The sequence below is a fragment of the Trichechus manatus genome, unplaced genomic scaffold, assembly GCF_000243295.1.
Source record: "Trichechus manatus latirostris isolate Lorelei unplaced genomic scaffold, TriManLat1.0 scaffold00104, whole genome shotgun sequence".
Lineage (NCBI taxonomy): Eukaryota > Metazoa > Chordata > Mammalia > Sirenia > Trichechidae > Trichechus > Trichechus manatus.
Genome location: NW_004444040.1, coordinates 876,654 through 901,486, shown reverse-complemented (window position 1 = coordinate 901,486; position 24,833 = coordinate 876,654). Strand labels below are relative to the sequence as shown.

General features: G+C 45.1%; 1 protein-coding gene and 1 non-coding gene across 2 annotated transcripts in view; one reads left to right on the top strand and one right to left on the bottom strand.

Annotated features, from left to right (window-relative positions):
* The window catches only part of TGM6 (transglutaminase 6), a 30,907-nt gene extending 6,707 nt beyond the window's left edge, over positions 1-24,200 (bottom strand). The window contains exons 1-10 of the mRNA XM_012557460.1: positions 24,143-24,200; positions 21,060-21,233; positions 19,821-20,063; positions 18,892-19,010; positions 17,531-17,659; positions 15,620-15,797; positions 14,969-15,107; positions 12,887-12,990; positions 12,569-12,811; positions 5,132-5,473 (exon numbers count right to left, since the gene is read on the bottom strand). Coding sequence (XP_012412914.1) covers positions 5,132-5,473; positions 12,569-12,811; positions 12,887-12,990; positions 14,969-15,107; positions 15,620-15,797; positions 17,531-17,659; positions 18,892-19,010; positions 19,821-20,063; positions 21,060-21,233; positions 24,143-24,200 — 1,729 coding nt within the window. The remainder of the gene's footprint in view (positions 1-5,131; positions 5,474-12,568; positions 12,812-12,886; positions 12,991-14,968; positions 15,108-15,619; positions 15,798-17,530; positions 17,660-18,891; positions 19,011-19,820; positions 20,064-21,059; positions 21,234-24,142) is intronic.
* On the top strand, positions 15,951-16,076 carry LOC111821774 (U6atac minor spliceosomal RNA). Its single transcript, XR_002825110.1, has one exon. It is a non-coding gene; the product is annotated as a U6atac minor spliceosomal RNA (small nuclear RNA).
* Positions 24,201-24,833: the final 633 nt, after the last annotated feature.

The following is a 24,833-nucleotide window of genomic DNA, read 5'->3' as shown; positions in this document are numbered from 1 at the left end:
AAAGGTCGGCAGTTCAAATCCACCAGCTGCTCCTTGGAAACCCTATGGGGCAGTTCTACTCTGTCCTATAGGGTCACTATGAGTTGGAATCAACTTGATGGCAACAGGTTTAGGGAATATACAACTCAGATCATACACCAAGGTTTGCTTTCTTTTAATTCTTCTGTAAGAAAAGACCAAAACCTCCATTTAAAAATAGGCAAAGGATATGAACATAAAGTTCACAGAAATCTGAAATCAAATACGTGGCTTTTAAACGTGAAAAATTGTTACCCTCATAGAACATAAGAAGAAAAGTTCAAATTAAGAGGTACCAGTTTTTGCTTTCACATTGGTAAAAGGAAAAAAAAAAAAAGGTCGATAACACACTACTGGAGAGGGTGTGGGGAAACAGGCTCCCCACACGTTGTGGATGGAGGTGTAAATTGAAACCATCACGAAGGAGGGCAGGTTAACAAACTCACATACCCTCTGGTCCGGGAAATAATGGGAATTTAGCCTATGGAATCCCTAGGTGGTGCAAACCATTAACTGCACTAAGCCATGAACTGAAAAGTTGGAGGTTTGAGTCCACCTAGAGGCACCTTGGAAGAAAGGTCTGGTGATCTACTTCTGAAAAATCAGTTATTGAAACTCCTATGGAGCACAGTTCTCCTCTGACATACACAGAGTCGCCATGAGTCAGAGTCCATTTGATGGCAACTTGTTTAGCCTATGGGTACGCTGAGATGTGCAAAATGACACAAGTAAAGGGCATTTACTACAACATTGTAAGAGAAGAAGAATGGAAACAATTCTAATGTCCATGGATCAGGAACTTGTTAAATCAATCACGGTTCATCCATTCTGTGGAATGCTATGAAGTTGGAGAAAAGAATGAAACAGTTTTCAGAATGGTCTCCAAGATACATTTTTTAAGGGAAAAAAAGTAAACTGGTGTGAATGGAAATAAATATATGCATTTATTGGATATATATATACGCACATATAATCTTTACATGAATAGAAAATACTTGGAAGAATGCACAACAAACTCATATCACTGTTGCTCTGGGGAGTGGAACTGGGTGGCAGGTGGACCCAGGTGAAAATAACTATTTTCATTAAACAAATTTTTGTACATTTTAGATCTTGTAGCATGTGTATTTGTTAACCGTTCAAAAAAAATTATATATTTTAATAGTCATACCATTTGGCCCAGTAATTCCACTTTGAATATATTCTAACAAAATAGTCCAACACTGCAGTGTGAAGAATTACTTAGTATGGCATGTCTCTCCGTGGTCTTACAACTCCCACCCAGGTGACTGGGCGGGGCTGTGCAAATAAGATAATTGTGGCCCACCAAGGGGATTGGTCAGTTTTGCCTTAAAAGAGAGCCAATTCAGAGCAGAGGAGAGCTCACCACCACCAAGGAAGGAGAGACCAGCAGGAGACACCCAGCAGCAGAGGCCAGCAGCAGGAGACGGCAAGATGAGCTTCCCGGCCCACAGAGAGAGAAAGCTCAGTGCCTTTGGGCAGAGACTGAGGCCCAGGGACAGGCGTGCCTGTCAGCACAGCTGGGAAGAGACTATCCTGATGAAGTATTGCATCCTGAGTGTTCTTGAACCTGAATTGTAAGTGTTACTTCCCTAATAAACCCCATAATCGTTAGTATGGTCTGTGAGTTCTGTGTAGCCATTGCAATGAATTATTGAACCCAGCAGAGAAGTAGAGAGTGCTGTGTGAGGGACATTTGGTGTTAGAATTAGTAGAGATGGCAGAGAGAGAGAGGAGAGGAGGCTTGTCTGGCCTCCACCTCATGGGAGTCAGCCTTGGGCTGTTGATCTTGGTTCTCCTTCCCCCTTGCGGGGTTGGAGGAGGTCAGACACTCCCACGCCATTTTTACCAACACCCAGAAGAAAAAAAAAACAGGAAGTTTTTACAGCAAGATGTTTTTGCACCAAGTGGTAGTATTAACAGCAATAAGCTGATAACCACCCAAAAGAAAACATAAAATGTATCACCATTTACCTAGTTAAAGAGTACACATCTATTAAGATGTTTATGAAGTGTTTATAAAAATATTTAAATTATGATGTAATGTGAAAAGAGCAAGGCACTAATGAGTTATTTGCAATATAATTTGAACCATGTTTTTCAAAAAGCAAACAGGCATAAAAATATCGGAAGGAAAACATGCTAACAGTTTGCAGGTGGGCGGTAGAATCATAGGTGATTTTTCTCTTTTTTTCCTTGTGCTTTCTAAATCTTTAATGAATATGTATTACTTTTAGAGGTAAAAAAATTGCTAAAAATTAGGAAAAAGTGTATGTTAATTCATATTTTGTTATGAGGCGCTATTTTGTGTTTTAAATTTTGTGAAAAATAAATGACAAGATGAAAACGTGTGTGACACCACCTTCACGTGTTTTCATGCCGTGTCAAAACATACAAGTTCCACCTACCAGAAACTGGTCCAGAGGAACAACTTCTTTGTTTAATTAAATCCTTTGATTTCAGAAATGTATATGAAAGTTGAGAGAGAGACAGAGAGAGAGACAGACAGACCAGGAAGAGAAAGCGACAATGACAGAATGGAATGAATTTAGTTAATCATTTATTAACTGCTATGGGACCCTTGGTGGTGCAAATGGTTTGCTCTTGGCTACTAACCAAAAGGTTGGTGGTTCGAATCCACCCAGTGGCACCATGATAGAAAGGCCTGGCAGTCTACTTCTGAATGATCAGCCATTGCAGACCCTATGGGGCACAGCTGCACTCTGACACACATGGAGTCACCGTGAGCATGAGTCGGAATGGGATGTGTTCAAGGATCATGAAAAAATTCCTTGAAATATTAAAAAAAAAAAAAAAAAGCAGCTGGAAAAAGATCACTTAAAATGACGCAAAACCTTCAAAAAGGGCTGAAGCCATCCTATTCTGCTGGGAAATAGAGATGGTGAGTTTTGGGTAAACGTACCACTAGGCATAATCTGACCGCTGACAGCATGCAGACAGGCAGCTGAATCAGAGGAGTAAATGTTCCCTGGGGTTTACCATCCTTGGCTTTGAATGCTGGCTTTGCCATTTCCCTACTGTGTGCCCTGGGTTAGGAATTAGACTCCCTAGGTTTGGGCCCTGCTGATACATGCACTCACTGACTGTGTGACACTTTGGACTCGTTACTTTACCTTTCTGGGTGTGAGTTCCTCCTCTGAGAAATGGAACTACCACTGATACCTTGCAGAAGGTGGTTGGGGGGATTAGAGCCATTATATGTAGAATTCTTAGGACAGGGCCTGGCATATGTAAACACTTAGTAAACATGTCTTACAAGCCCACCCCTCTCATACAGAGCACCTGGAGCCAGGTGGTTCCAGAATTTTTGGATTTTAGAAAGGTAACACAAGGCATATTCCATATTTTATGAAATGCTCCCAGCAGGTGTTTACTTGGCATGTAAGTATCCATACCAGTTGGGATAAATAAAGGCAACAAACTGCTTCACCACTGGGTTACTTTGCCACCAGATGATTTGTGGACTCTTTTATTACTATGTCGAAGAAAAAAATTAATAACAGATATCTTACTTTGATTTTAAGGGTTTTTTCTTACCCACGAAACCAAAAATTAACAGTAAAAGCCTCAACCCCCAAATCGTAAAACTATAAAACTTCTTTTTTTTTTTTCTGGCTTTAAGGAGTGTTAATAAGGCAAAGGAACCCTGGTGGCACAATGGTTAAGCGCTGGGCTGCAAACTGAAAGTTCGGTAGTTCAAACTCACCAGCTGCTCCTTGGAGAAAAGACCTGGCAATCTGCTCCCCTAAAGATTACAGCCTAGGAAACCTTATGGGGGGAGTTCTACTTTCTTATATAGGGTCACTGCGGAAGGAGCCCTGGTGGCTTATTGGTTAAGGCACTGTACTGCTAACAGAAAGGTCACTGGTTTGAACTCACCAGTTGCTCAGTAGGAAAAGATGTGGCAGTCTGCATCCGTAAAGATTTACAGCTTTGGAAACCATATGGGGCAGGTCTACTGTGTCCTACAGGGTTCCCATGTCGGAATTGACTCAAAGGCAGTCGGTTTGGTTTTATGAGTGGGAATTGACTCCATGCACACAACAATAACAATAATAAGGAAGTTGAGGCCCAGTTTAACACAGCGATTAAATCTTTGCAAACTGCTTTGTGACAACATTTGTTAACCATAAGCTAGATCAGAGTTTATCTAATGCAAAAAGACGTAACTTTAGGTAATTCCCCTTGCTTCCTGAGAGATGAGGTACGTTTTAACATTTTAAAACCTCCGAAACCAAACTTGTTATTAAGTCGATTCTGACTCATTGCGACCCTATAGGACAGAGTAGAACTGCCCCATAGGGTTTCCAAGGAATGGCTGGTGGATTTGAACTGCCAACCTTTGGGTTAGCAGGCGAGCTCTTAACCACTGTGCCATCAGGGCTCCAAAAACCTGTGGACTAAAAGATTTGTGAAAATGAATGGGGGAAGTGGCAGCCAGGCCAGGGACCACCTAGTAACCTGATATCACCTGATCTCAGTAAGGGGATGCGGGGGGAGAGTTCAATCAGTCACTAAGATTAGCCAACGGTCGATTTTCTACTGTCTCCCTTCTCTTCCCTTTATAAGCTTCATTGTAACTAGCCTGGAGCTGTGGTGGCACAGTAGTTAAGAGCCTGGTTGCTAACCAGAAGGTTGGCAGCTCAAATCCACCAGCTGCCCTTTGGAAACTCCGTGGGGCAGTTCTACTCTGTCCTAGTCGTAACAGACTCCATGGCAATGGGCTTTGTAACTAGCCTGCATAGAGCCATTTGGGTTTTTTTAGAATCATAATGGTCTCCTATATGCATATAGAATAACTGCTCAGAGTAAACCTTACGTTTCCATTTCCTTGAGTTTTGATTTTTTTTTTTTTTAACAACTATTATCATTACCTAGCCCCTCTGAGCCTCAGCTTTCTCATCTGGAAAGTAGGGACAAGAGTTCCACAGGCCAGGCACTGAGTACAATGCTCAAGAATGTCCCTTCCCTTCCTGGGAATGAAGGATCCTGAAGAACCCCACCCCCTACGCCAGCCTTCTGGAAAAAGGGGCTGGGTTGGGCAGGTCTCACAAGGTGATGATGTTCTTACCTTCCTTGGGCCCCAGCTGCACTGCATGGGATTCGTGCAGAATCTCTGCCACCGGCCTGCGGGTGTAGAGGATAGTGGCACCGTTCAGGTTGACGCGGACCCTCCGGGCCCGGGAAGTGAGGTTGGCCAGGCACAGGGCCAGCCTCAGATCGTGGCCCAGGACAGGTGGCTCCAGCAGCTTGAAGTTGCCGGTGATGCTGGGCTTCGTGGCGGGCTCCAGGAGGTCGTCACGCCAGAGACCACGCCTTCCGGCCCTGCGAATCCGGTTTCTCCGCCCGCAGGATTCCACGCTGAACAGCTTCCTCACAGCCTTCCTGTACACCTGCCTTTCCTTCTTGGACCCTGCAGGGCGTCCTGCATCTTTAGAGCCGGCCTCCTCTTCCTCCCAGCCCCATTCCCATCTACCCTCTTTTCCCCTCTTCTCTGGGCAAGATCCTTACTCCCGCCACCTTAATTTACCACCACTGTCCGAGGGCTCACGTTGGCATACCAAGGGCCATATGCAGACCTCAGATCATTGTGTTTGGTTCTCAGACTATTTAAATAATGTTTTAATCAGTTGTCAACAACTGCAGGTCAGGAAATTTCACATAAAAATACAGATTTCCAGGTTCTGTGACAACTGGGCCTGAAAGTCTCATGTAATCATAATAGCTAAGACTTTTATAGACTTACATGTGCCAGGCACCATTGCTTTAAGTGGTATTTCTTTTTGTGTGTGTGCGTATTAACTGTTTAATGAGAAACTAATTTGCTCTGCAAATCCTCATCTATAGTACAAAAAAAAAAAAAAAACAGGAAAAAAAAGATTCTCTGTTTTCTGACATACTTCATTGTATGTAGCTTTCCAAATTTTCTTACCATGTCATAACCCTGTTTTTCTCTAAGTTCTAAAACTTGGAAGGTCGCTTGGACTCATACACCGCCCTCTTCTAATGTTGCAGCACATTGTACTCATCTTCGCTTTAATAAAGTTCTTTGGTTCAGTGCTCTCTCTATCTCCATTGTCAACTCCTTCATCCTGAACTAGCTTGCCTCATGATAATCAACTGCCATAACTCCACACTTGCTAAAAACACTTTCATGTAAGTTGGCATATGTGATGAGTGCTCCCTGGCACGGCTGTTCCCATCACCATACTGACACAGCCACACTGGTCAACATTAAGTGCTGTTTCTTTCCTCCTGGGAGATAGGGACTATTAGCACCCCTGTTTTACAGATGAGGAACCAGAGGCACAGAGAAGTAAAGTTAACTTGTTTGCCACACAGTTCTTTAAATGAGGGAGACAGGATTTGAAGCCAAGGAGGCTGGCTCCAAATTCCAGGGCCTTAATCCTGCTCCATTACCACCTCTCTACATACCAGTAAAGGAGACTTGGTGGCACAGTGATTGAGTGCTCAGCTGCTAACCAAAAGATCACCAGTTCAAACCCTTCAGCCACTTGGCTTGTGAAAGATTTGATGAACTACTCCTGTAAAGATTTCAGCCTAGGAAACCCTACGGGGCAGTTCTACTCTGTCCTACTGGGTCACTATGAGTCAGAATCGACTCCACGGCACAAAACAACAACATGGTAATAATGGGCTAGAGCTGAGTGCTACCCCTTGCAGAAGGGAATGTACTCTCCGGTTCTCCACAGTCTCCACCCTGTAATTGCCCAAGTCTGCTGCAAGGCTCCTGAAGACATGAGTTTAGACTCCTTGATCTTCAACTTCCCTGTTGCTAGCACAGACCTGTCTTTTGAGCTCCAGACCAATATATACAACTGGTCAGCTTTGCCAGATGGCCACAAGTGCTTCAAATCCCACAAAAGATGCCATCTTCTGCCCTACAGCATTCCCCATCTTAGCAAATGGCTCCACTATCTGCCTGGTTGTACAAGCCAGAAACTTGGGAGTGTCCTTGATTCCTTCCTCACCCTCACCACCCACAACTGATCAGTCACCAAGTCCTCCTTAATCTCTGGAATCTGCCCTGTTCTCCCATCCCTACTCATGCTCAAGCCACCATTACCCTCTCCTGGACGGCGGTAGCAGCCTCCCCATTGCCAGCCACCAGCTCCCACCTCCAACCCAGTCCTTCCTCCACCCCGATCATTCCAAAATCCAACTCTGATCATTCCACTTCCCTACTTAGATTTTCAGCTTCTCCCACATCACTCTTTCCCAAACATTTTCCCCAAAGTTCCTAATGAATAAGCAAACCTTAAAACTGGGGCTGCTTGGTATGATCGAAATGTTTATCCTAGACCTAAACTGAAGGTCTATTTTAAATTCAGAGCCCTAGTGGCACAGTGGTTAAGAGCTCGGCTGCTAACCAAAAGGTTGGCAGTTTGAATCCACCAGCCGCTCCTTGGAAACCCCATGGGCAGATCTACTCTGTCCTATAGGGTCGCTATGAGTTGGAATCAACTCGATGGCAAGGAAAAAGAAATTAAACTAAGCTGCAACTAGGTTTGAAGCCTGCCTCTGCCTTCTATAAAAGACAAGTTGGCTTCCTGTGAAAGTGTTGATTGCTTGTGACACAAAGAGTGTAGAGATCTAGGCCTTAGTTTATGTAAATAATCTTGCTATCTTAACTGCTTTCAGCAAATTCCTAGGCCCTAACTCACTCCCTCTTAGCTGGATGGGCAATGTTTACATTTCAAAAGGCTTCAAGTTAGAGCTGATCTAATCTCCTTCCTAACCAAATGGTCAACTTTTACATTTCAAGGACTCCAACTAGGGTTGACCCTGCCTACAATCAATCACTAAACCCCCACATTAGGAATGTTTACATGACTAGCTTTAGAAATATTGCTTTAGTCAATTTGTATTGGGAAATAAGAGATTGATGTTAGGCTAGAAATCTATGTTAGGAAAGTTTGTAACTTGACAATCCCTTGTAAACTTTTCCTTCCTTCCCCTGTACTCCCCTTGATGTGAAACCATTTGCCTTGGTTGCTGTGACTGATAAATATCTCACCGCTCTTCCTGCAAGCTAGAACACATGCTCCAGCCTCTTGTTTGACTGTCTGTGTGTCTCTCCATTTTGCAGAATGATTTTAATTTTCTTTTTCCTTCAATAAAACTCTTATTTTAATTTCTAGTGGAGCATCAGTCTAATGTTTTCACTAGGACACTAGTAAAATATGACCTTGACCTGAAGGGATTCATGTGGACACAAAAGTTACTTAACATCTCATGTTGTATGGACATAGAATTCACTCACTGAAAGCATACAATTCATGTTTTTTAGTATATTCACAGAGTCATGCAACCATCACCACGATCTAATTTTAGAACATCTTGGCCAACCCAAAAAGAAGCCCCATAACCATTAGTAGTCACTTCCCATTCCCTCCCACCCCACCCCCAGCCCTGGGCAACCACTAATAAAATTCATAATTTCAAATTTCTAATTTGTCTATTCTAGACATTTCATATAAAGGGAATCATACAACGTGTGGTTTTTGTGACTAGATGTTTCATTTACTGTAATGTTTTCAAGGTTCATTCACATTGCAGCACGTACCAGAACTTCGTTCCTTGTTATTGACAGATAGTATTTCAACTGAGCGCTGGTGGTGCAGTGGTTATGAGCTAGGCTGCTAAGCAAAAGGTCGGCAGTTCAAATCCACCAGCCATTCCTTAGAAACCCTATGGGGCTGTTCTACTCTGTCTTATAGGGTCGCTATGAGTCAGAATCAACTCGACGGCAATAGGTTTGTGTGGATAAACCACATTTTATTTATCCATTGATGAACATTTGATTTGTTTCTACTTTTTAGCTATTTTGAATAATGTTGCTATAAACATTCATGTACAAGTTTTTGAGTGGATGTATGTTTTCACTTCTCTTGAGTATATACCTGTGAGTGGACTTGTTGGGTCACGTGGTAACTCTATGCTCAACATTTTTAAACTGTAAATTGCCAAAGTATTTTCTAAAGTTGCTTCACCATTGTACATTTCCATCAGCAATGTATGAGGGTTCCAGTTTATCTACAACTTCACCAACACTTATTATTGTCTCTCTTTTCATTTATAGACATCGTAGTAGGTGTGAAGTGGTATCACATTGAAGTGGTTTTGATTTTCATTTCCCTAATGACTAATGAGGAGTCCCTGGGTGTCATAAATGGTTAAGCATTGGGCTACTAACTGAAAGACTGGTGGTTTGAAACCACCCAGAAGTTGTATCTAAAAACGTTTTGCCTAGCCCAAGATTACAAAGATTTACCCGTTTTCTTTTATGAGTTCTATAGTTTTAGCTCTTACATATTGGTCTATGATGCATTTTGAGTTAATTCTTGTGTATGGTGTGAGGTAAGCATCCGACTTCATTCTTTTGTATGTGGCTATCCAGTGATCCCAGCACCATTTGTTGAAAAGACTATTATTCTTTCTCCATTGAATTGTCGTCACCCTTGTCAAAATCAATTGAACATAACTGTAAGAATGTATTTCTGAACTCTCAATTCGATTCCATTGATTTATATGTCTATTCTTACACCAGTACTTCACTGTCCCAGTTACTGTATATTTGTAGTAAGTTTTGAATTTGGGAAGTATAAGCCCTCCAACTTTGTTCTTTTTCAAGATTGTTTTAGATATTGTCATGGATTGAATTATGTCCCCCAGAAAATGTGTGTCTCAATTTGGCTAGGCCATGATTCCCAGTATTCTGTGGTTGTCCTCCATTTTGTGATTATAATTTTACGTTAAAGAGGATTAGGGTGGGGTTGTAACACCACCCTTACCCAGGTCACATCCCTGACCCAATGTAAAGGGAGTTTCCCTGGGGTGTGGCCTGCACCACCTTTTATCTCTCAAGACATACAAGGAAAGGGAAGCAAGCAGAGAGTTGGGGACCCCATACGACCAAGAAAGCAGTGCTGGGAGCACAGCACATCCTTTGGACCCGGTGTTCCTGTGCAGAGAAGCTCCTAGTCCAGGGGAAGATTGATGACAAGGACCTTCCTCCAGAGCCGACAGAGAGAGAAAGCCTTCCCCTGGAGCTGACACCCTGAATTTGGACTTCTAGCCTACTAGACTGTGAGAAAATAAATCTCTCTTTGTTAAAGCCATCCACTTGTGGTATTTCTGTTATAGCAGCACTGGATGACTAAGACAGATATTCTGGGTCACTTGCATCTCCAAATTAATTTTATGATCAGTTTGTCAATTTTGGCAAAAAAGAAAAAAAAAAACTGCTGGAACTTTGATAGAGATTTAATGAATCTATAGGTCAATTTGGGTATTTTTATCATCTTAACAATATCAAGTCTTCCAATCGTTGAACATGAGATGTCTGTCCTTTCATTTAAAAAACAAAACAAAACAAAACAAACCCGTTGCCGTTGAGTTGATTCTGACTCACAGTAACCCTATAGGTCAGAGTAGTACTGCCCCATAATGTTTCCAAGGAGCAGATTCATTTAGGTGTTCTCTAATTTCTTTCAACATTTTGTAGCTTTCAGTGTACAAGTCTTTGTCTTCTTTTGTTAAATTGATTCCTAAGTATTTTATCTTTTTGATCCTGCTGTAAATGGAATTAAAAAAAAATTCATTTTTGGATTAGTTATGCTAGTATATAGAAATACAATTAATTTTTGTATTCTGCAACCTAGCTGAACACATTTATTGGTTCTAATAGCTTTTTAGTGGCTTCCTTACCATTTTATATATACTAGATTTTGTCATGTACAAATGGAGATAGCTTTACCTCTTCCTTTCCAATCCAGAAATTCTTTATTTATTTTCTTGCTTAATTTCCCTGGCTAGTACCTCTATTGGGAGCCCTGGTGGTGCAGTGGTTAAGACCTTGGCTGCTAACCAAAAGGTTGGCAGTTCGAATCCACCAGCTGCTCCTTGGAAACCCTATGTGGCAGTTCTACTCTGTCCTATAGGGTTGCTATGAGTTGGAATTGACTTGTCGGCAATGGGTTTAGTAGCTCTATTACAATGTTGAATGAAGGTGGCAAGAGTGGACATCTTTGTCTTACTCCTTATCTTAGGGGGAAAGCGTTCAATGTTTCACCATGAAGCATATTAGCATGGCTTTTTCATAATTGTTTATTACCAGATTGAGGAATTTGTCTTCTATTCTTAATTGGTTGAGTGTTTTTCTCATAAAGAATTGTTGGATTGTTTCAAAAACTTTTTTTGTGTCTGTTGAGATGACAGTGTAATTTTGTCCTTTTTTCTGTTGATATGGGGCATTTCATTAATTGATTTTTGATGTTAAACCCACCATGTATTTCCGGGATAAATCCTACTTGGTCGTTGTAGATAATCCTTTTTCTGTGTTGCTGGATTCAGTTTGCCGGTATTTGTGTTGAGGATTTTTGCTTCTGTATTCATAAGGATTATTGGTCTGTAGTTTTCTTGTGATGTTATCATCTGGTTTTGGTATCATGGTAATATTAACTTCATAGAATGAGTTGGAAAGTGTCCTCTTCTATTTTTTGGGAGAGTTTATAAAGGATTAGTATTAATTCTTTTTTGAATATTTGGCAGAATTCAGTGGTGAAACCATCTAGGCCTGGTCATTTCATTGTGGGGAATTTTTTGATTACTAATTCAATCTCTTTACTTGTTATAGGTTTATTCAGATTTTCTATTTCTTCTTGAAATGGTCTTGGTTATTCGTGTCTTTCTAGGAATTTGTCCTAAGTTATTTAATATGTTGGCATAGAGTTGTTCACAATATTCCTTTGTAATCCTTTTTATTTCTGTAAGGTTGGTAGAGATGTCCCCTCTGATTTTAGTGATTTGAGTCTTCTCCCTTTTTTGGTCAGTCTAACAGGTTTTGACTTAAGGTTGATCTATTTTGTCTGATATTAATATAGCCAACCCAGTTCTTCTTTGCTTATTATTTGCATGAAATATTTTTTTCCATCCTAGGAAAAGGAGACATTTAAAATACATAGTTGGAGGTAGCTACTGGAATAAAATACAGCTGTTTTGTTTTTATACCCCAACAAGCATGGGCTCTTCAATAAACTGTTGACCATAATTTCATGACTATGGCACAGGCCCTGGCAGATAAACAGGAGCTGCTATACTTATTATTATTATGAGCTGTTCCTAGCACAGTGTATCCTAGGTGTTCAGTAAATAATATCTACTACTGCCATCACCATTATTATTAGTAGTAATTATTATTATCATATGTGAATATACCTAATACAATGCATGGCACATAAATGTTCAAGGAAATGTAGCTATTATTATTATATGTGGGAAATCTAACACAGAAGAGGTACTTAGCTAACAGAGGAAACTATTAATGTAACCTAAATCAAAGCAGTTGGCTCGAAGCTGAAAGACAATGCTGAACGGAAGCTGCTATCACCATCACAGCGTTTTTGAAAGAGCCTGCCCACCTCCCTAACCCTGGGTAGACGCGCCATTTTGGGGAGGCTGCCAGAGGCCACCATGTTGTCCTTACCTTCCGGGTACTTGTAGAGGCCTGTGATGTCCACGCGGGAGTCACTGCCCATTGCCTTGGTGCTGATGCACCTTCCGATCTTCTTCGTGTCCGAGTACACACGCTCCCGGCTCTCGTCTTCGTGCCAGAGCCAGGTGATGTAGTCCGCGTTGACCTCCGCAAACACAAAGGGGCCATCGTGGGCCAGGTGCACGTCGCCCTCACGGATGGCGGTGACTGAGGCTGGGCCACACCGGAACACTCCTGGGCAGGAGAGGTGGGCATGAGCAGTGTGGGTGGGGAAGATCAGGGATCTGGGAACCCCCTCTCATCCTGTACCTTTGCTCTCTTCCTGGGGGGTCGCATCCAGAACCTGCCAGCCATTGTAAGTGGGGCCTAGGTCCTGCCGAGCAAACCAGCTCTCGTTCCAGACGTGGAAATTCCTGCCAGAGGGGGAGGAAGGGCAGGGTGGCCGAGGGTGAGCGCAGAAGCCCAAAGGAGGGGGAGTTCCTAGTGAGCGCCACCCTGTGCCTTGTATTCTGTGTGTGGCTATAAGGAGAGTAAACAGCATGCTGGGCAGAGGGAACAGCATGTGCAAAGGTCCTTAGACCAGAAAAGGCTTAGAATGTTCAAGGAACAGGAAGTATGTAAGTATCTTTGGGGTAGGACAAGTGTGGGTGGGCTTCAGATTATGCAGCTCTGTAGGCCTTGGTAAGGAGTTCAGGTTTTATTTTAAAATTTCTGTGTTAAAGATGAGAATATGAGACTAGGGAAAGTGCCACCACTTGTACAAAGTCACGCAGTAAGGAAACAGCAGAGAGAAGCCTGATTCCCAGTTTGCCTGACTTTGCATCTTTACAGCTGGCCTCAGAACTCCTCTTAGGGAGGGAACTGTGTTTGGGAAAATGGGAGGCCACTGTCAACCTGGGTGTTGACAGAGATGCCAGCATCAAAAAGGAATGTCTGTCCGTTCTGCATGAGGGAAGGAGAAGAATCTGTGTGTGTGTGTGTGTGTGTTTGGGGGGTGCTCCTAGTGATGGGAACAAAGGAGAGGAGATGTAGAGGGAAGAAGAGAGGAGCAGAGGGGTTGTATGAGGCTGGAGACCGGGTACAGGAAAAGATGCCTGGGCATGCTCCCTTGAGGGTGGCTGAAGGACACTGTAAGAATAGGGATGCTGAGGCTGTCTGTATGTTTGCAGTGTATGCCGTCTACCGTCTGCTCTGATCTTTAGGAAGTTGACCCTACGGAAAAATTGCTTGTGTGACAGACTTGCCTGTGTGTGAAGAGACATTCAGACAAGGTTATTCAGTGAAGCCTTGTTTGTAAAAGCAAACGTTCAGAAGCAACACAAATGTGCATCCATACCGGATGGTTAAATAAATGATGGTTTCCCCATACAACTGAGAGGCGGAATGGATTCATACCCTGCTCTTCCACTCACTAGCTGTGTGGCCTTAGACAAGTTCCTTAACCTCTCTACACCTCAGTTCCTTCATCTATAAAAGAGAGAATATACTAACTTGCTCATAAGGTTGTTTGAAGGGATATATGAGTTAATATATGAATAGTACTTAGGACTGGGCCTCTCAGACTCGGTGCTCATTGTGCATGGTGTTATTATTAATACTTTAAACACTATGCAAAATAAAGAATCTCTTTACATACTGATATGGAATTGCTAAATATACAAGCAAGAACAGATTGACATTATGCTACCAGGTAAAAGTGGGGAGGGGAGCTGTATAAACACATGTCCTTTTATCTGTAGAGCCTCTCTCTGAAAGGCTATGTGGGAAGTTAGTCATATTTTGTCTCTGGGGAGGAGGATAAGGTGCCTGGGGAACTGGGTGGGAGGGAGACTTTTTACCGTAACCCATTTTGTACCTTTTAAATATTAACTCACATGAATTAATTTCCTGTTTTTAAAAATTAAATTAAAATGAACTCTTAATGCTCTGTGTGAAGAGTTTTGGTTTGTTTTAACTGAGGGAGGAGGTTGTTTCCCACCCAGGGAGCACAGCACAGAGCCCAGGCAGCACATGTGGGAGCAGGAGCCCAATACAGAGGTGACTATGTGGAACGAAGCCCCCAGGAAGGCACAGAAATCTTGAGGAGGGCTCAGATCCCCACAGGGTGCAGACTGCAGAATTGGAGGTTCAAAGCAATCAAATCTTGGGCCCCTTCCTGATCTCTGAGTCGTGTGTCCAAAGACTCCCTCTACATCTCAGAAGAGGAGTCCTGTCTCTCGCGACCCCTCCCCTTCCACTCCACAGGGCGCCTCTCATTCCTCCCAGAACTGGCCCCGACGCAGCAGAGTGGGGTTCTAGGTCTGGGTCAGCCCCTCCCCGGCTGTGATGGAAGACAAGGCCCTGCCACAACTGCAGGGCCTCGGGGAGCCCCGGCCCGGCCTCTCAGCCCACCACATGCTGTCCTCTGTCAGGTCCTCCAGGGTCCGGCCGAAGGAGTCCACGTATTTGTCCACACTCAGGTTCCTGTCCGTGTCGTGGGCTGAGTTGAAGTTGGACACAACCCTCGTGGCGATCCCCAGGCACCTAAGGACTGAAGGGCAGGAGGCCAGGGCGGCTCCAGGAGCAGGCCAGGACACCAGACCCAGGGAGAGGGGCCTCCCGCAGTAGGCATCACCTCATTTCAGGCCAAAGTCTCTCCCTGTCTCCACTGGTCTGTCTGCTTTGGCCAGGCTGAGCCTTCCATCTACTCTCTCCTGTGTACCCTCTCAGAGGTCTTCTGGAGACACTACCACCACCCCTGGTAGAATAGACAAACTGACGCTGGCAGACCATGGAGGTCATAGACTAGAACCTGCTCATTTTCCAGAGGAGAACCTAAGGCCTAGGGGTTCAAAGGGCTCACCCAAGGGGACACAGTGAGGTAGAGGCAGAGGGAAGTGGGACCTCAAAAGATCAAAAACCATGTGAATGAACTATTTGGTTTCTCTTATCATCAGCCAGATTTCCATTTGCCCATCACAGATAAAGGAAAATGGATTTTTGATCTATGCAAATACATGGGGCAGGCTCTGGGGGGGATGCGGGACCTTATTTCCAGGGTACCTGTGCACATGACTCCAGCGAAGACCCAGCACTGGCCGTATCTGACTGGCTTGTACCGGCCCTTGAACCACTTCTGCAGAATGGCCACACTGCCTTGCCAGTGCAGTGGGCTGGTGCCGCTGCCGTACTTGCCCTGCCACTGGCCTTGGACCACGCCTCGATCATTGTTGCTGTTCACCTGGGAGAGGAGGGCACGGTCCACAACCAGACAGGGCTCCCCCTCCAGAAGCTTCACCACTGGAAAATCATCTCCAGCTTTGGACCACCCAGTGATTTGGCCTACCCCTTATTTTTAAATTGCCTGAAAATTGGGGGCCTCTGCTGCCTTCAAGTTCTGTATGAAAGTTGAGAAAATTACCACTCCTCTTGATAAAGGTGGAAGGGGCCCTCAGGCCTTACAGCATGCATATGATTAAGGCATTGCCACCTACTTTGTGGCATCTAACCACAGTTTGGAGCCCTGGTGGCGCAGTGGTTAAGAGTTCTGCAGCTAACCAAAAAGGTTAGCAGTCTGAATCCACCGGCCGCTCCTTGGAAACCCTATGGGGCAGTTTCTACTCTGTCCTATAGGGTCGCTATGAGTCAGAATGGACAGCAACGGGTTTGGTTTTGGTTTTTTGGCTGCCTTCAAATGCCTATTTTTTTGGTACCATTTACCTTTTTCAATTATTTTCTACTTGGATCCTCTGTTGTACAATTTTAGCATTTCCTGATTTAAATGATCTACCTGTTGAAACTGTCGCCAGTATAGTTCTACAGAAACAGCTAACATTTATTAAATGCTTACTAAGTGCCAGCACTGTCCTAAGGACTTCGTGTACACTAGATTACCTGTTTAAGTCTATGATTTAGGTTCTGTTGGTCCCCCCGCCTCTTTTTTTCAGGTGAGAAGACTGAGATTCAGAGGGTTTAAGGGACTTGTCCAAAATCACACTGCAAGTTAATAAAAAAGTGACCCATAATTTGGGACTTTGACTTGGGAGCCTGGACTGTTGTACACGGGGCTGTAATGCTCTACTGTTTGGATTGGTCACTACTTTTGATGATATCTGCTCCAACATTTCTGTGAGGTCTTGAGGAATTGAGAGTATCAAATATGCGAAATGCAAATTTGTCCATTTTTAGAGTCTTAGGTAACCATCCCTGACCTTGACACTTGCCTGTGATAGAGAGAGCTAGTAGGCCCTCTGGCTCCCTTTCAAGGAGGACGCATGGTGGCCTGAGGAGTGTGAGCAGTTAAAGATGGAGCTTCTCCCATGGAAAGGTGGTTCTATGTCCCTTCCCCTTGAATCTGGGCTTGACTGTAGCTTCTTTGACCAATGGTTATGGTGGAAGTGATGCTGCCAGTTTCTAAGCCCAGGCCTTATGAACCTGAGCCCACTCCCTCTCTCTTGGAACAATCACATGGTAGCCCCAGCTACCATGTAAGAAGTCTGATTACCCTGAGACTGCCATGCTGTGAGGAAGCTTAAGCTAACCACCTGGAGAGGCTGCATGGAGAGAAATAACAATGCCTGGACAGCCCCAGACATCTCTGGCCAGGTGCCAGTCATGAGCGCCATCTTGGATATTCCAGCTCCATCAGATATGACATGGAAGAGAATCAAGGAAGCGTCAACAGCCAGAACCAAGGTCCCAGATATATGGTCCCTATCAAACCAACCCAGGCATCTGCAGCCATTCAGGTCACCCAGCCAAAACATCTTGGAGCAAACACAAACTATCTTCATGGTGCCCTGCCCAAGTTTCTGATCTACAAAATTATAAGCTTAATAAATGGTTGTTTTATGTCACTGAATTTTGGAGTGGTTTGCTACATAGCAATAGAGCATCAAAAGAGGGGTGCCTTGGGAAAAATCATAGGGTGTGGCCCTGGGAGAGAATTTGAAGAGCCAGCGGGGGGCGCCTCACCATGGCACTGATGACCCTGGTGACGTAGATGGGGTCATGGCGGCGGGACACGTCGGTGGCTGGGTTGTCTTGGTGACTGGGGCTTCGGTCCAGGATGGAGAGGCAGATGTTCAGGATGTCCTCCTCAAACTGCTTCCCAGAAAGGCTGTGCTTAGAGGCCAGCACCTTGCCCATATCCTAGACCCTCACACAACCCTCACCGAGTCACTTGCATCAGCATGGAGGCTTCACCTGAACTCCACCCCCAGGGACATCACAGACAGAGCGTCAGCAAGTCTCAGAAACCCATACTCAGAGTCAACTGGGGACCAGAAGCCCAACCTTAAGCATGCGCCTCCCTGTTCAGTAATCTTACATGATTCCCCATTGCCCACAGTAAAGTCACAAAAACTCCACCTCACCAATATGCTCATTTGGTCTACTTGATGTTTTCAAAAAGATTTGAATTAGTTTAAAAAAACTGGGGGATTTTTACATAAAAATGAAGATTGGTGATCTCTCAAAATTTGGAAGGTCTAGGATCCAGTGGGCAATGAATAGTATTTAACCCTTAGCTGGACCCTAAACTGTCTAGCATAGCATCTCTGCTCAGTCCTGAGCCCCAAATGCTCAATCCCTGGCCTTCAGGGCAATGCTTAAACTGCTCAGCCTGACGTTTGTTTGAGGTCCTACATCCCTACCTGTTGGGCACCTGGGCTCAGGCAGACAGAACCTCTTTAGCAGAACCTCAGATGGCACCCACACTTCCCACCTCCACGCTGCTGTGTCTGCTCTTTCCTCTGACCGTCCAGATCCTGCCCAACTTTGGAGACCTAACTCCAATATCTTCCGGTCCCCAGGTGGAATTTGCTTTTACCCTCTTCCGAACTCCTTTTACTCCCATCTCTACCACTTTCCCTCCCCATCGCACCTTGAACTGTATTTATCTTAGCCAGTGGCTCTCAAAGCGGACTCCCAGACCAGCAGCATCAGCATCACCTGGGAGCTTGTTAGCAATACAAATTATTAGACCTGTCTCAGACCTACTGAATCAGCAGCTCTTGGGGTGGGGTCCAGCAGTCACTGTTAATGAGCCCTCCAGGGGATTCTGATGCCTTCTAAGGTTTGAAGATCTCTGATCTAAGCTATTTATCCGTCCACAATAGAACTGAACTATTCTGTTTCCAGACTGTATCCACAGTGCCTCTTCTCCCAAGGACTCAGCACAGGCCCTGACACAGTTAATAAATGAACGAATGAATGTATTTGTGCTATGAGTCAGCTCAGCTTGTGCCTGTCTAGGGAGAAGTGAGCAGACAGAGGTCCCCTTGGCTGACTTCACCACCCAGCCTGCACCCTGTCTGGCCTGTGCCCCTGGAGACCTGCCCGTAGTTCCAGCCTTGGGCTTGGATGTGCTTCTCCACGCCTCGGAAGATGATCCCACTGTCGTTGAGCACGTACTCCTGTCGCTCCTCCTCCGAGGCCAGAAACACGTCATCCTCTGAAACGCAGTTATCAGGCCCCTCATGGGCTGGGGCTCTGGCCCTGGTGGCCTGGGGAAGGGGCTGCATCAGGGGAAAGTGGCAGTACAGCGCCCGGAGGCTGACGGGGCAGAAGGAGACAACCCTGCCAAGCCCCTGATCCCTCATCACACCCCGTGGGGTGGTATCTCCCCAGGAAGGGACCAACCCCAACTCAGCCCAAGACAGAAAGATTTTAGGAGTCCTGATACTTTTGGGTGAACTTCCTTGATGCCAATGGCAGCCTCGTATTTCTTAAGTATTAATAAGGAAATTTCCTATTATTAATATGATCCCAGCTACCATTTACTGAGGCCTTACAATGTACCTTGTGCTTCGCAAGCATTAGCTCTATGAATTTTCACCATAATCCTATGGGGCAGGCACTGTTATTATCCCCATATTGCAGATGAACAAACTGAGACTTAGAAAGGGAAGTAACTTCGCAGAGCTGTGACTAAATCAAGGTCTGTCTGATTCCAAAACCCAGGCTCTTACCCACTCCTTGGCCTCTCCTGGCCATCTGGCACCCTCACTGCACACCGGCCTCCGCATACTAGATTCCAGCCCTCTTCCCTACCCCGCGCATGGCTCCTTCATAGCACCTGCTGCCAGGCTTCTCTACCCAGTGCCTAACACTGCCTAAGGCAGGCTCTGGCCCAGCTCTTGGCATTCACCTCCCTGCACCTTAACCTGCCATCTGAAGCCCCTTCAGCTTCTGCAAAGGCAGGCCTGCCTCTGCGAACAGCTTCCAGAAATATATATCTCTGCCTCGGGTCGGCAGCTCCTACCTGGGCACCACGGGTTGAAAAGGAGAACAAACTCGCCCAGCTTCCTGTTGCTGTGCTTGCGGCGGGAGGAGACACTGGCACTTAGCCAGTAGAGGCCAATGACAGCATCAGGAGGGCTGGTGAGGCTGACAGTCCGGGTGTTCTCACTCTGAGCTTCCTGGATGGCTCTCCAGGCAGTGCCGGCCTCCGTCTCCGATGTCTGGAACACAGCTTTGGTGTGAAGGGCCTCAGAAGCCTGGGGTCCTGGTGGAGAGGAAAGGGGTTCAGAAGACCCAGCGATACCTGGGAAATCCAGCTCCAGAGAAGTGGAGAAGCTGCAGGCCTGGAAGTCCAACCTTCCCCCCTGAACTGATGGGAGACTGATGCGGAGAGCCTTGACCAAAGTATGAGAGGTGAGTGGCTGAGCAGGATACACCTTGCTGTCCTGACTCCCCGCCCTTCCTGCACCAAGGAGAAAGTGAGAGGATCCTTTGAAACCAAAGTTCTGGCTTATGTCTAGCCAGGAAAGTGAAGATAAGCTTGGACTCCCAAAGTTCCCAGTGATTTTTCATGCCCTCCCAGAGCCCTAGCTTCCCTGTAGTTCATGGGATTCCAGAGAGCTCATCTCATCCATCCCTGGAAAGCTGTCATCAAAAGCCTCCAGGGTGCAGGGAAAGGGTAGGATGCAGAACTCAAATTCTAGTAAAAAGACCAGACTTAATGTCTGACTGAGACTGGAGGAACCCCAGAAAGCATGGGCCCAGACTCTCTGTCAACCCAGAACTAAAACCATTCCCAAGGCCAACTCTTCAGACAGATTGGACTGGACTATGGGACATAAAATGATACTCGTGAAGAGTGTGCTTCTTAGCTCAAGTAGATACATGAGATTAAATGGGCAGCTCCTGTCCGGAGGTGAGATGAGAAGGCAGAGAGGGTTAGGAGCTGATTGAATGGACATGTGAAATCAGGGGTGGAAAGGAGGAGTGTGCTGTTACAGTATACGGAGAGCAATTAGGGTCACATAACAATGTGTGTATAAACTTTTGTATGAGAAACTAACTTGAATTGTAAACTTTCACTTAAACTACAACAATAAAAAAGAAAAAAAGCCTCCAGGGTTTGAGGCCTAGCCTGCCTACAGGGACTAGCTTTCCCTAGTGTCTGCGATAGACTGGTGACACAGTGTCTTGGGTGATGGGTCACAAGATAAGTCTCTCCGATTGCAGGCCAGCAGGGGGTGCTGCAAGGCATAGTTACCTGTCTCCACCGTGAAGATGAGGGTCTCCTGGCTCTCCAAGGCTCTGCTGAAATTCACTGTGATAGTGAACATCTGGCCCCTGCGGACCACCAGATAGGGGCCGGGGAACTCCTGGGTGTGGTGGGCAGCGCCATTCCTCTGCTGCTGCCAGTCCACCTCAGTGACTTTGACCCCTGGGCGGGGAGAGGACAAAGAAATGAGGCCAAGCCCTTAAAATGTGTCTTAGCCATCGCTCAGCTTGGCCTCCCATTTGTTTCATTCAGCCAGTCACTTGTTCATTCTGCCACTACTTATCATATAGGTTCTTTGTGCCAGGCTAGTGTCTGGTGCTGAGGGTCTATCAGTGAACAGGACAGGTGTGGGCCTGCCCTTGAGACAGTATAGTGAGCCCATGTGGAGCAATGGTCACAGGCACAGCCTCTGGGGTCAGCTGCCTTGGGTTCCAATCCTGACTCAGCCATCTAATGGCTGAACTGCCTTCTACTTGATCTCTCTGTCAGTTTCCCTCTCTGTAGAATGGGAATAATATCATATTTTTGTGCAAATAAAGTGCACCTTCTACATTTGTTTGCCAGTCGCACCCTCCTCCCCATGAGGTATTTTTGTAAGTGCACTATGCTAATTTCTTCACAGCAAAATGTAAAACAAATTGGCATAGTGGTGCTTACGAAAATACCTCACTACCTTGCAGCGGGAGGACGCAGTTGACAAACAAACATAGAAGGCAAATGTTATTTGTGTAAAAAATAGGGTAATACCTTGTAAGGGTGATTATGAAGATACCTGCATGTCATTTAGAGCTCCTAGAACACTAGAGCTATTATGTTCCAGACTAGCAGGTGTGACAGATGCTAAATAGATGAGTCCACGAATGACTAATTATCACTTCCATACGTGCTATTAGGGAAAAGTATGCTGAGCTGAAAGCTGAGACAACCATTACCAGAGGGGCTGACCCAGTCTGAAGGGCGACAAGGAGGGTTTCTTGAGAAGGTGGCATGGAGGCTGAGTCTCAAATTGGAGAGGTAGGTGGCACATCTGACCTCATCCCGAGTGTCCTTCCTCAATTTGCTTGGGGTTCATTTATTCAGTAAACATTTATTGAGCCTGATTATGTGTCAGACTTTGTGCTGGATGCAGCAGACAGAGGGATCCAAGAAATAGACTCTGGCCTTCTGCTCAGGCAGCTGACTGTACAGTGGAGGAGATGGGCATTAAGCAGGTAATCTCAAATGTCTAAGCATAAATTTTGGAAAGTTCCACAAGAGTGTGGCCTCAGGAGCCTCAGGAGCATAGAATGCAGGCTGCTGTGGCCTGGTCTCTAGAAGGAACCCAGGCAGGTGAGGCAGGGGGAGCCTAGTGACTTCTAAAATTTGAGAGAAAGCTGAAGCGTGGAGGAGGCGATGAGGTTGGAGGAGTCTGTACGGGCCAGACGCCCTCTCTCACTCCTCTTGAGTCAAACTGGCCACTGTTCCTTGACCCTGCTGGCACGCCGCTTTTTCAGCGCCTTTGCATATGCCATTCCCTCTTCTCTCAGCCACCTGCATAATTTGCTTCCTCACCTCCTTCAGGTCTTTGCTCAAGTGTCACCTTTGCAGTGAGGCTTTCCCTGACCGTTCTTTCTCTCTCTTTTTTTTAATAATCATATTGTGCTGTGCAACCATCAATGCTATCTGTGCCCCAATTTTTCCATAACCCTTAACAGAAGGTCCGTGCAATATGGAGCAGAGATGAGCCATCCCTGCTGAGTCCTGCCAAATCGCAGGTTCCTGAGCAGAAGAATGATTGTTGTTGTTTTAAACCACTAAGTGTTGGGGTGGTTTGTTACATGGCAATAGAAAACTGAAACATGAAGGGAGCCCCGATAACTGCGAAGGAATTATCTAAAAGCCCATTGGGATCATGACTCAAACTTAGATTTAACTGATTTAACTAGCATCTGTAAATGTGACATATTTTTCACATCTAAATTTGTGGCTGTCAGTTCATACCTGCTGAACTTTTCAACACGAAACTTGGTGACTGGATAAATTTTTAGGACTCTTCTCCAATAATAACACTCAATTCTCCTTTCCAACCTGAAAACCCTAACTCAGAGGCTGGGCAAGGCTGTCCCAGGTGGCATTAAAGCCACCCCCCTTCAACTATGATAATAATAATAATAAGATGAATAGCTAACACATATAGTACTTATCATGAGTCAGACACTGTTCTCTGTGCTGCGTTGTATTTATAAACTCATTTAATCTTCATAACCATCTCATGAGGTAAATACTATTACCATCCCGATTTTACAGATAAGGTATCTGAGGCACAGAGAGGTTAAGTAACTTGACCAAGGTCACACAGCTAGTAGTGTGGTACCAGGAACCTGTGCTCTTCTGCCTTCCTAATGCTCATGGGCTGAGACCAGGAATGGTCAAATGTTGGGTAGTCAGAAGTGTGGAATAGAGAAAACACAGGCTTTGGAGCCAGACTAACAGGAGCTCTAATCACAGTTCTGCCATGCTCTCGTGTGACCTTGGGCAAGTCATTTCACCTCTCTGAGTCTCAGTGTACTAATCTAAAAAAGGGAACTAATGGTAGTACCAACCTCACAGGATTCTTGGGGTGACTAAACCAAGACAGCTTCCCCCACATGAAATCCAACGGCATGGTGGTTGGCACAAAATAGGCACTCAGCAATTGTCATTTTCTTCCATAATTTGGGGTAGGTGGGAGCCACCATATATGCCATATGTTTCTACCCTTTTTCTTGCTTACCCTGTGCCTCCTCCCTGTGGCCAAGGGCAGGCAGCCCTGTCCTCTGCACAGCCTGGGAGCTTGGAGGACGGCCCTGTAGCTACTTCTTATTCCCATCTCTTGTCTACAGCTGGAATAGAGCTGGTGCCAGGGTCATCCTTCTCCAACATCTAACATCTATGGACCGACTACAGTTCATTGTTGAGAGGGGAGACACAGTCACACTACCCCAGGCAACAGGGTTGCTTTTATAACTCCTTGAGGTGCTTCTCCTTCCCCAAGAAGAAGACTCAACTCCTCGGCCCGGTTCTTCAGACCCCTACCAGGAGGCTTGCCCCACTTTCCAGTCTGTTGTTGTTCACTTCTTTCTCCCCCAAATACTCCTCTTGTTTCTCCATTCCTAGCTCCCAGAGCAGCAGAAAAACAAATCTAGGAGTCACTCAGACCTGGATTGGAATCCTAGATCTGCCAGTCCCTCACTCACTGTGTGTCCTTGGCATAGCATAATACCCCTCATCCATAAAATAGGTATGATAATGGCTCTCTCAGCTTTAGTAACGAGATTGAATAAAATGATGTGTGAACAACACCTGGCACATAGTAGGTGCTCATCAAATGTCCATTTCTTTCCTTCTTCTGTTACATAGTGTGGTGCATTGTGTTTTTGAAAGATGGCTTCACAGATAGATAGACAGACAGATAGACAGAGAGACAGATAGACAGATAGACAGATAGATAGATAGACAGATAGATACATAGATAGATATAGATTTATAGAGAGATCCCTGGTGGTACAGTGGTTAAGATCTCGACTGCTAACCAAAAGGTCAGCAGTTTGACTCCACCAGCTGCTCCTTGGAAACTCTATGGGACAGTTCTACTCTGTCCTATAAGGTCGTTATGAGTCAGAATCAACTCGATGGCTACGGGTTTGGTTTTTTGTTTTACAGATATAGACATAGGCAGATATAGACACAGATATAGATATAAATATAGATATAGATAGATGGAAAGATAGATCTAGATATAGA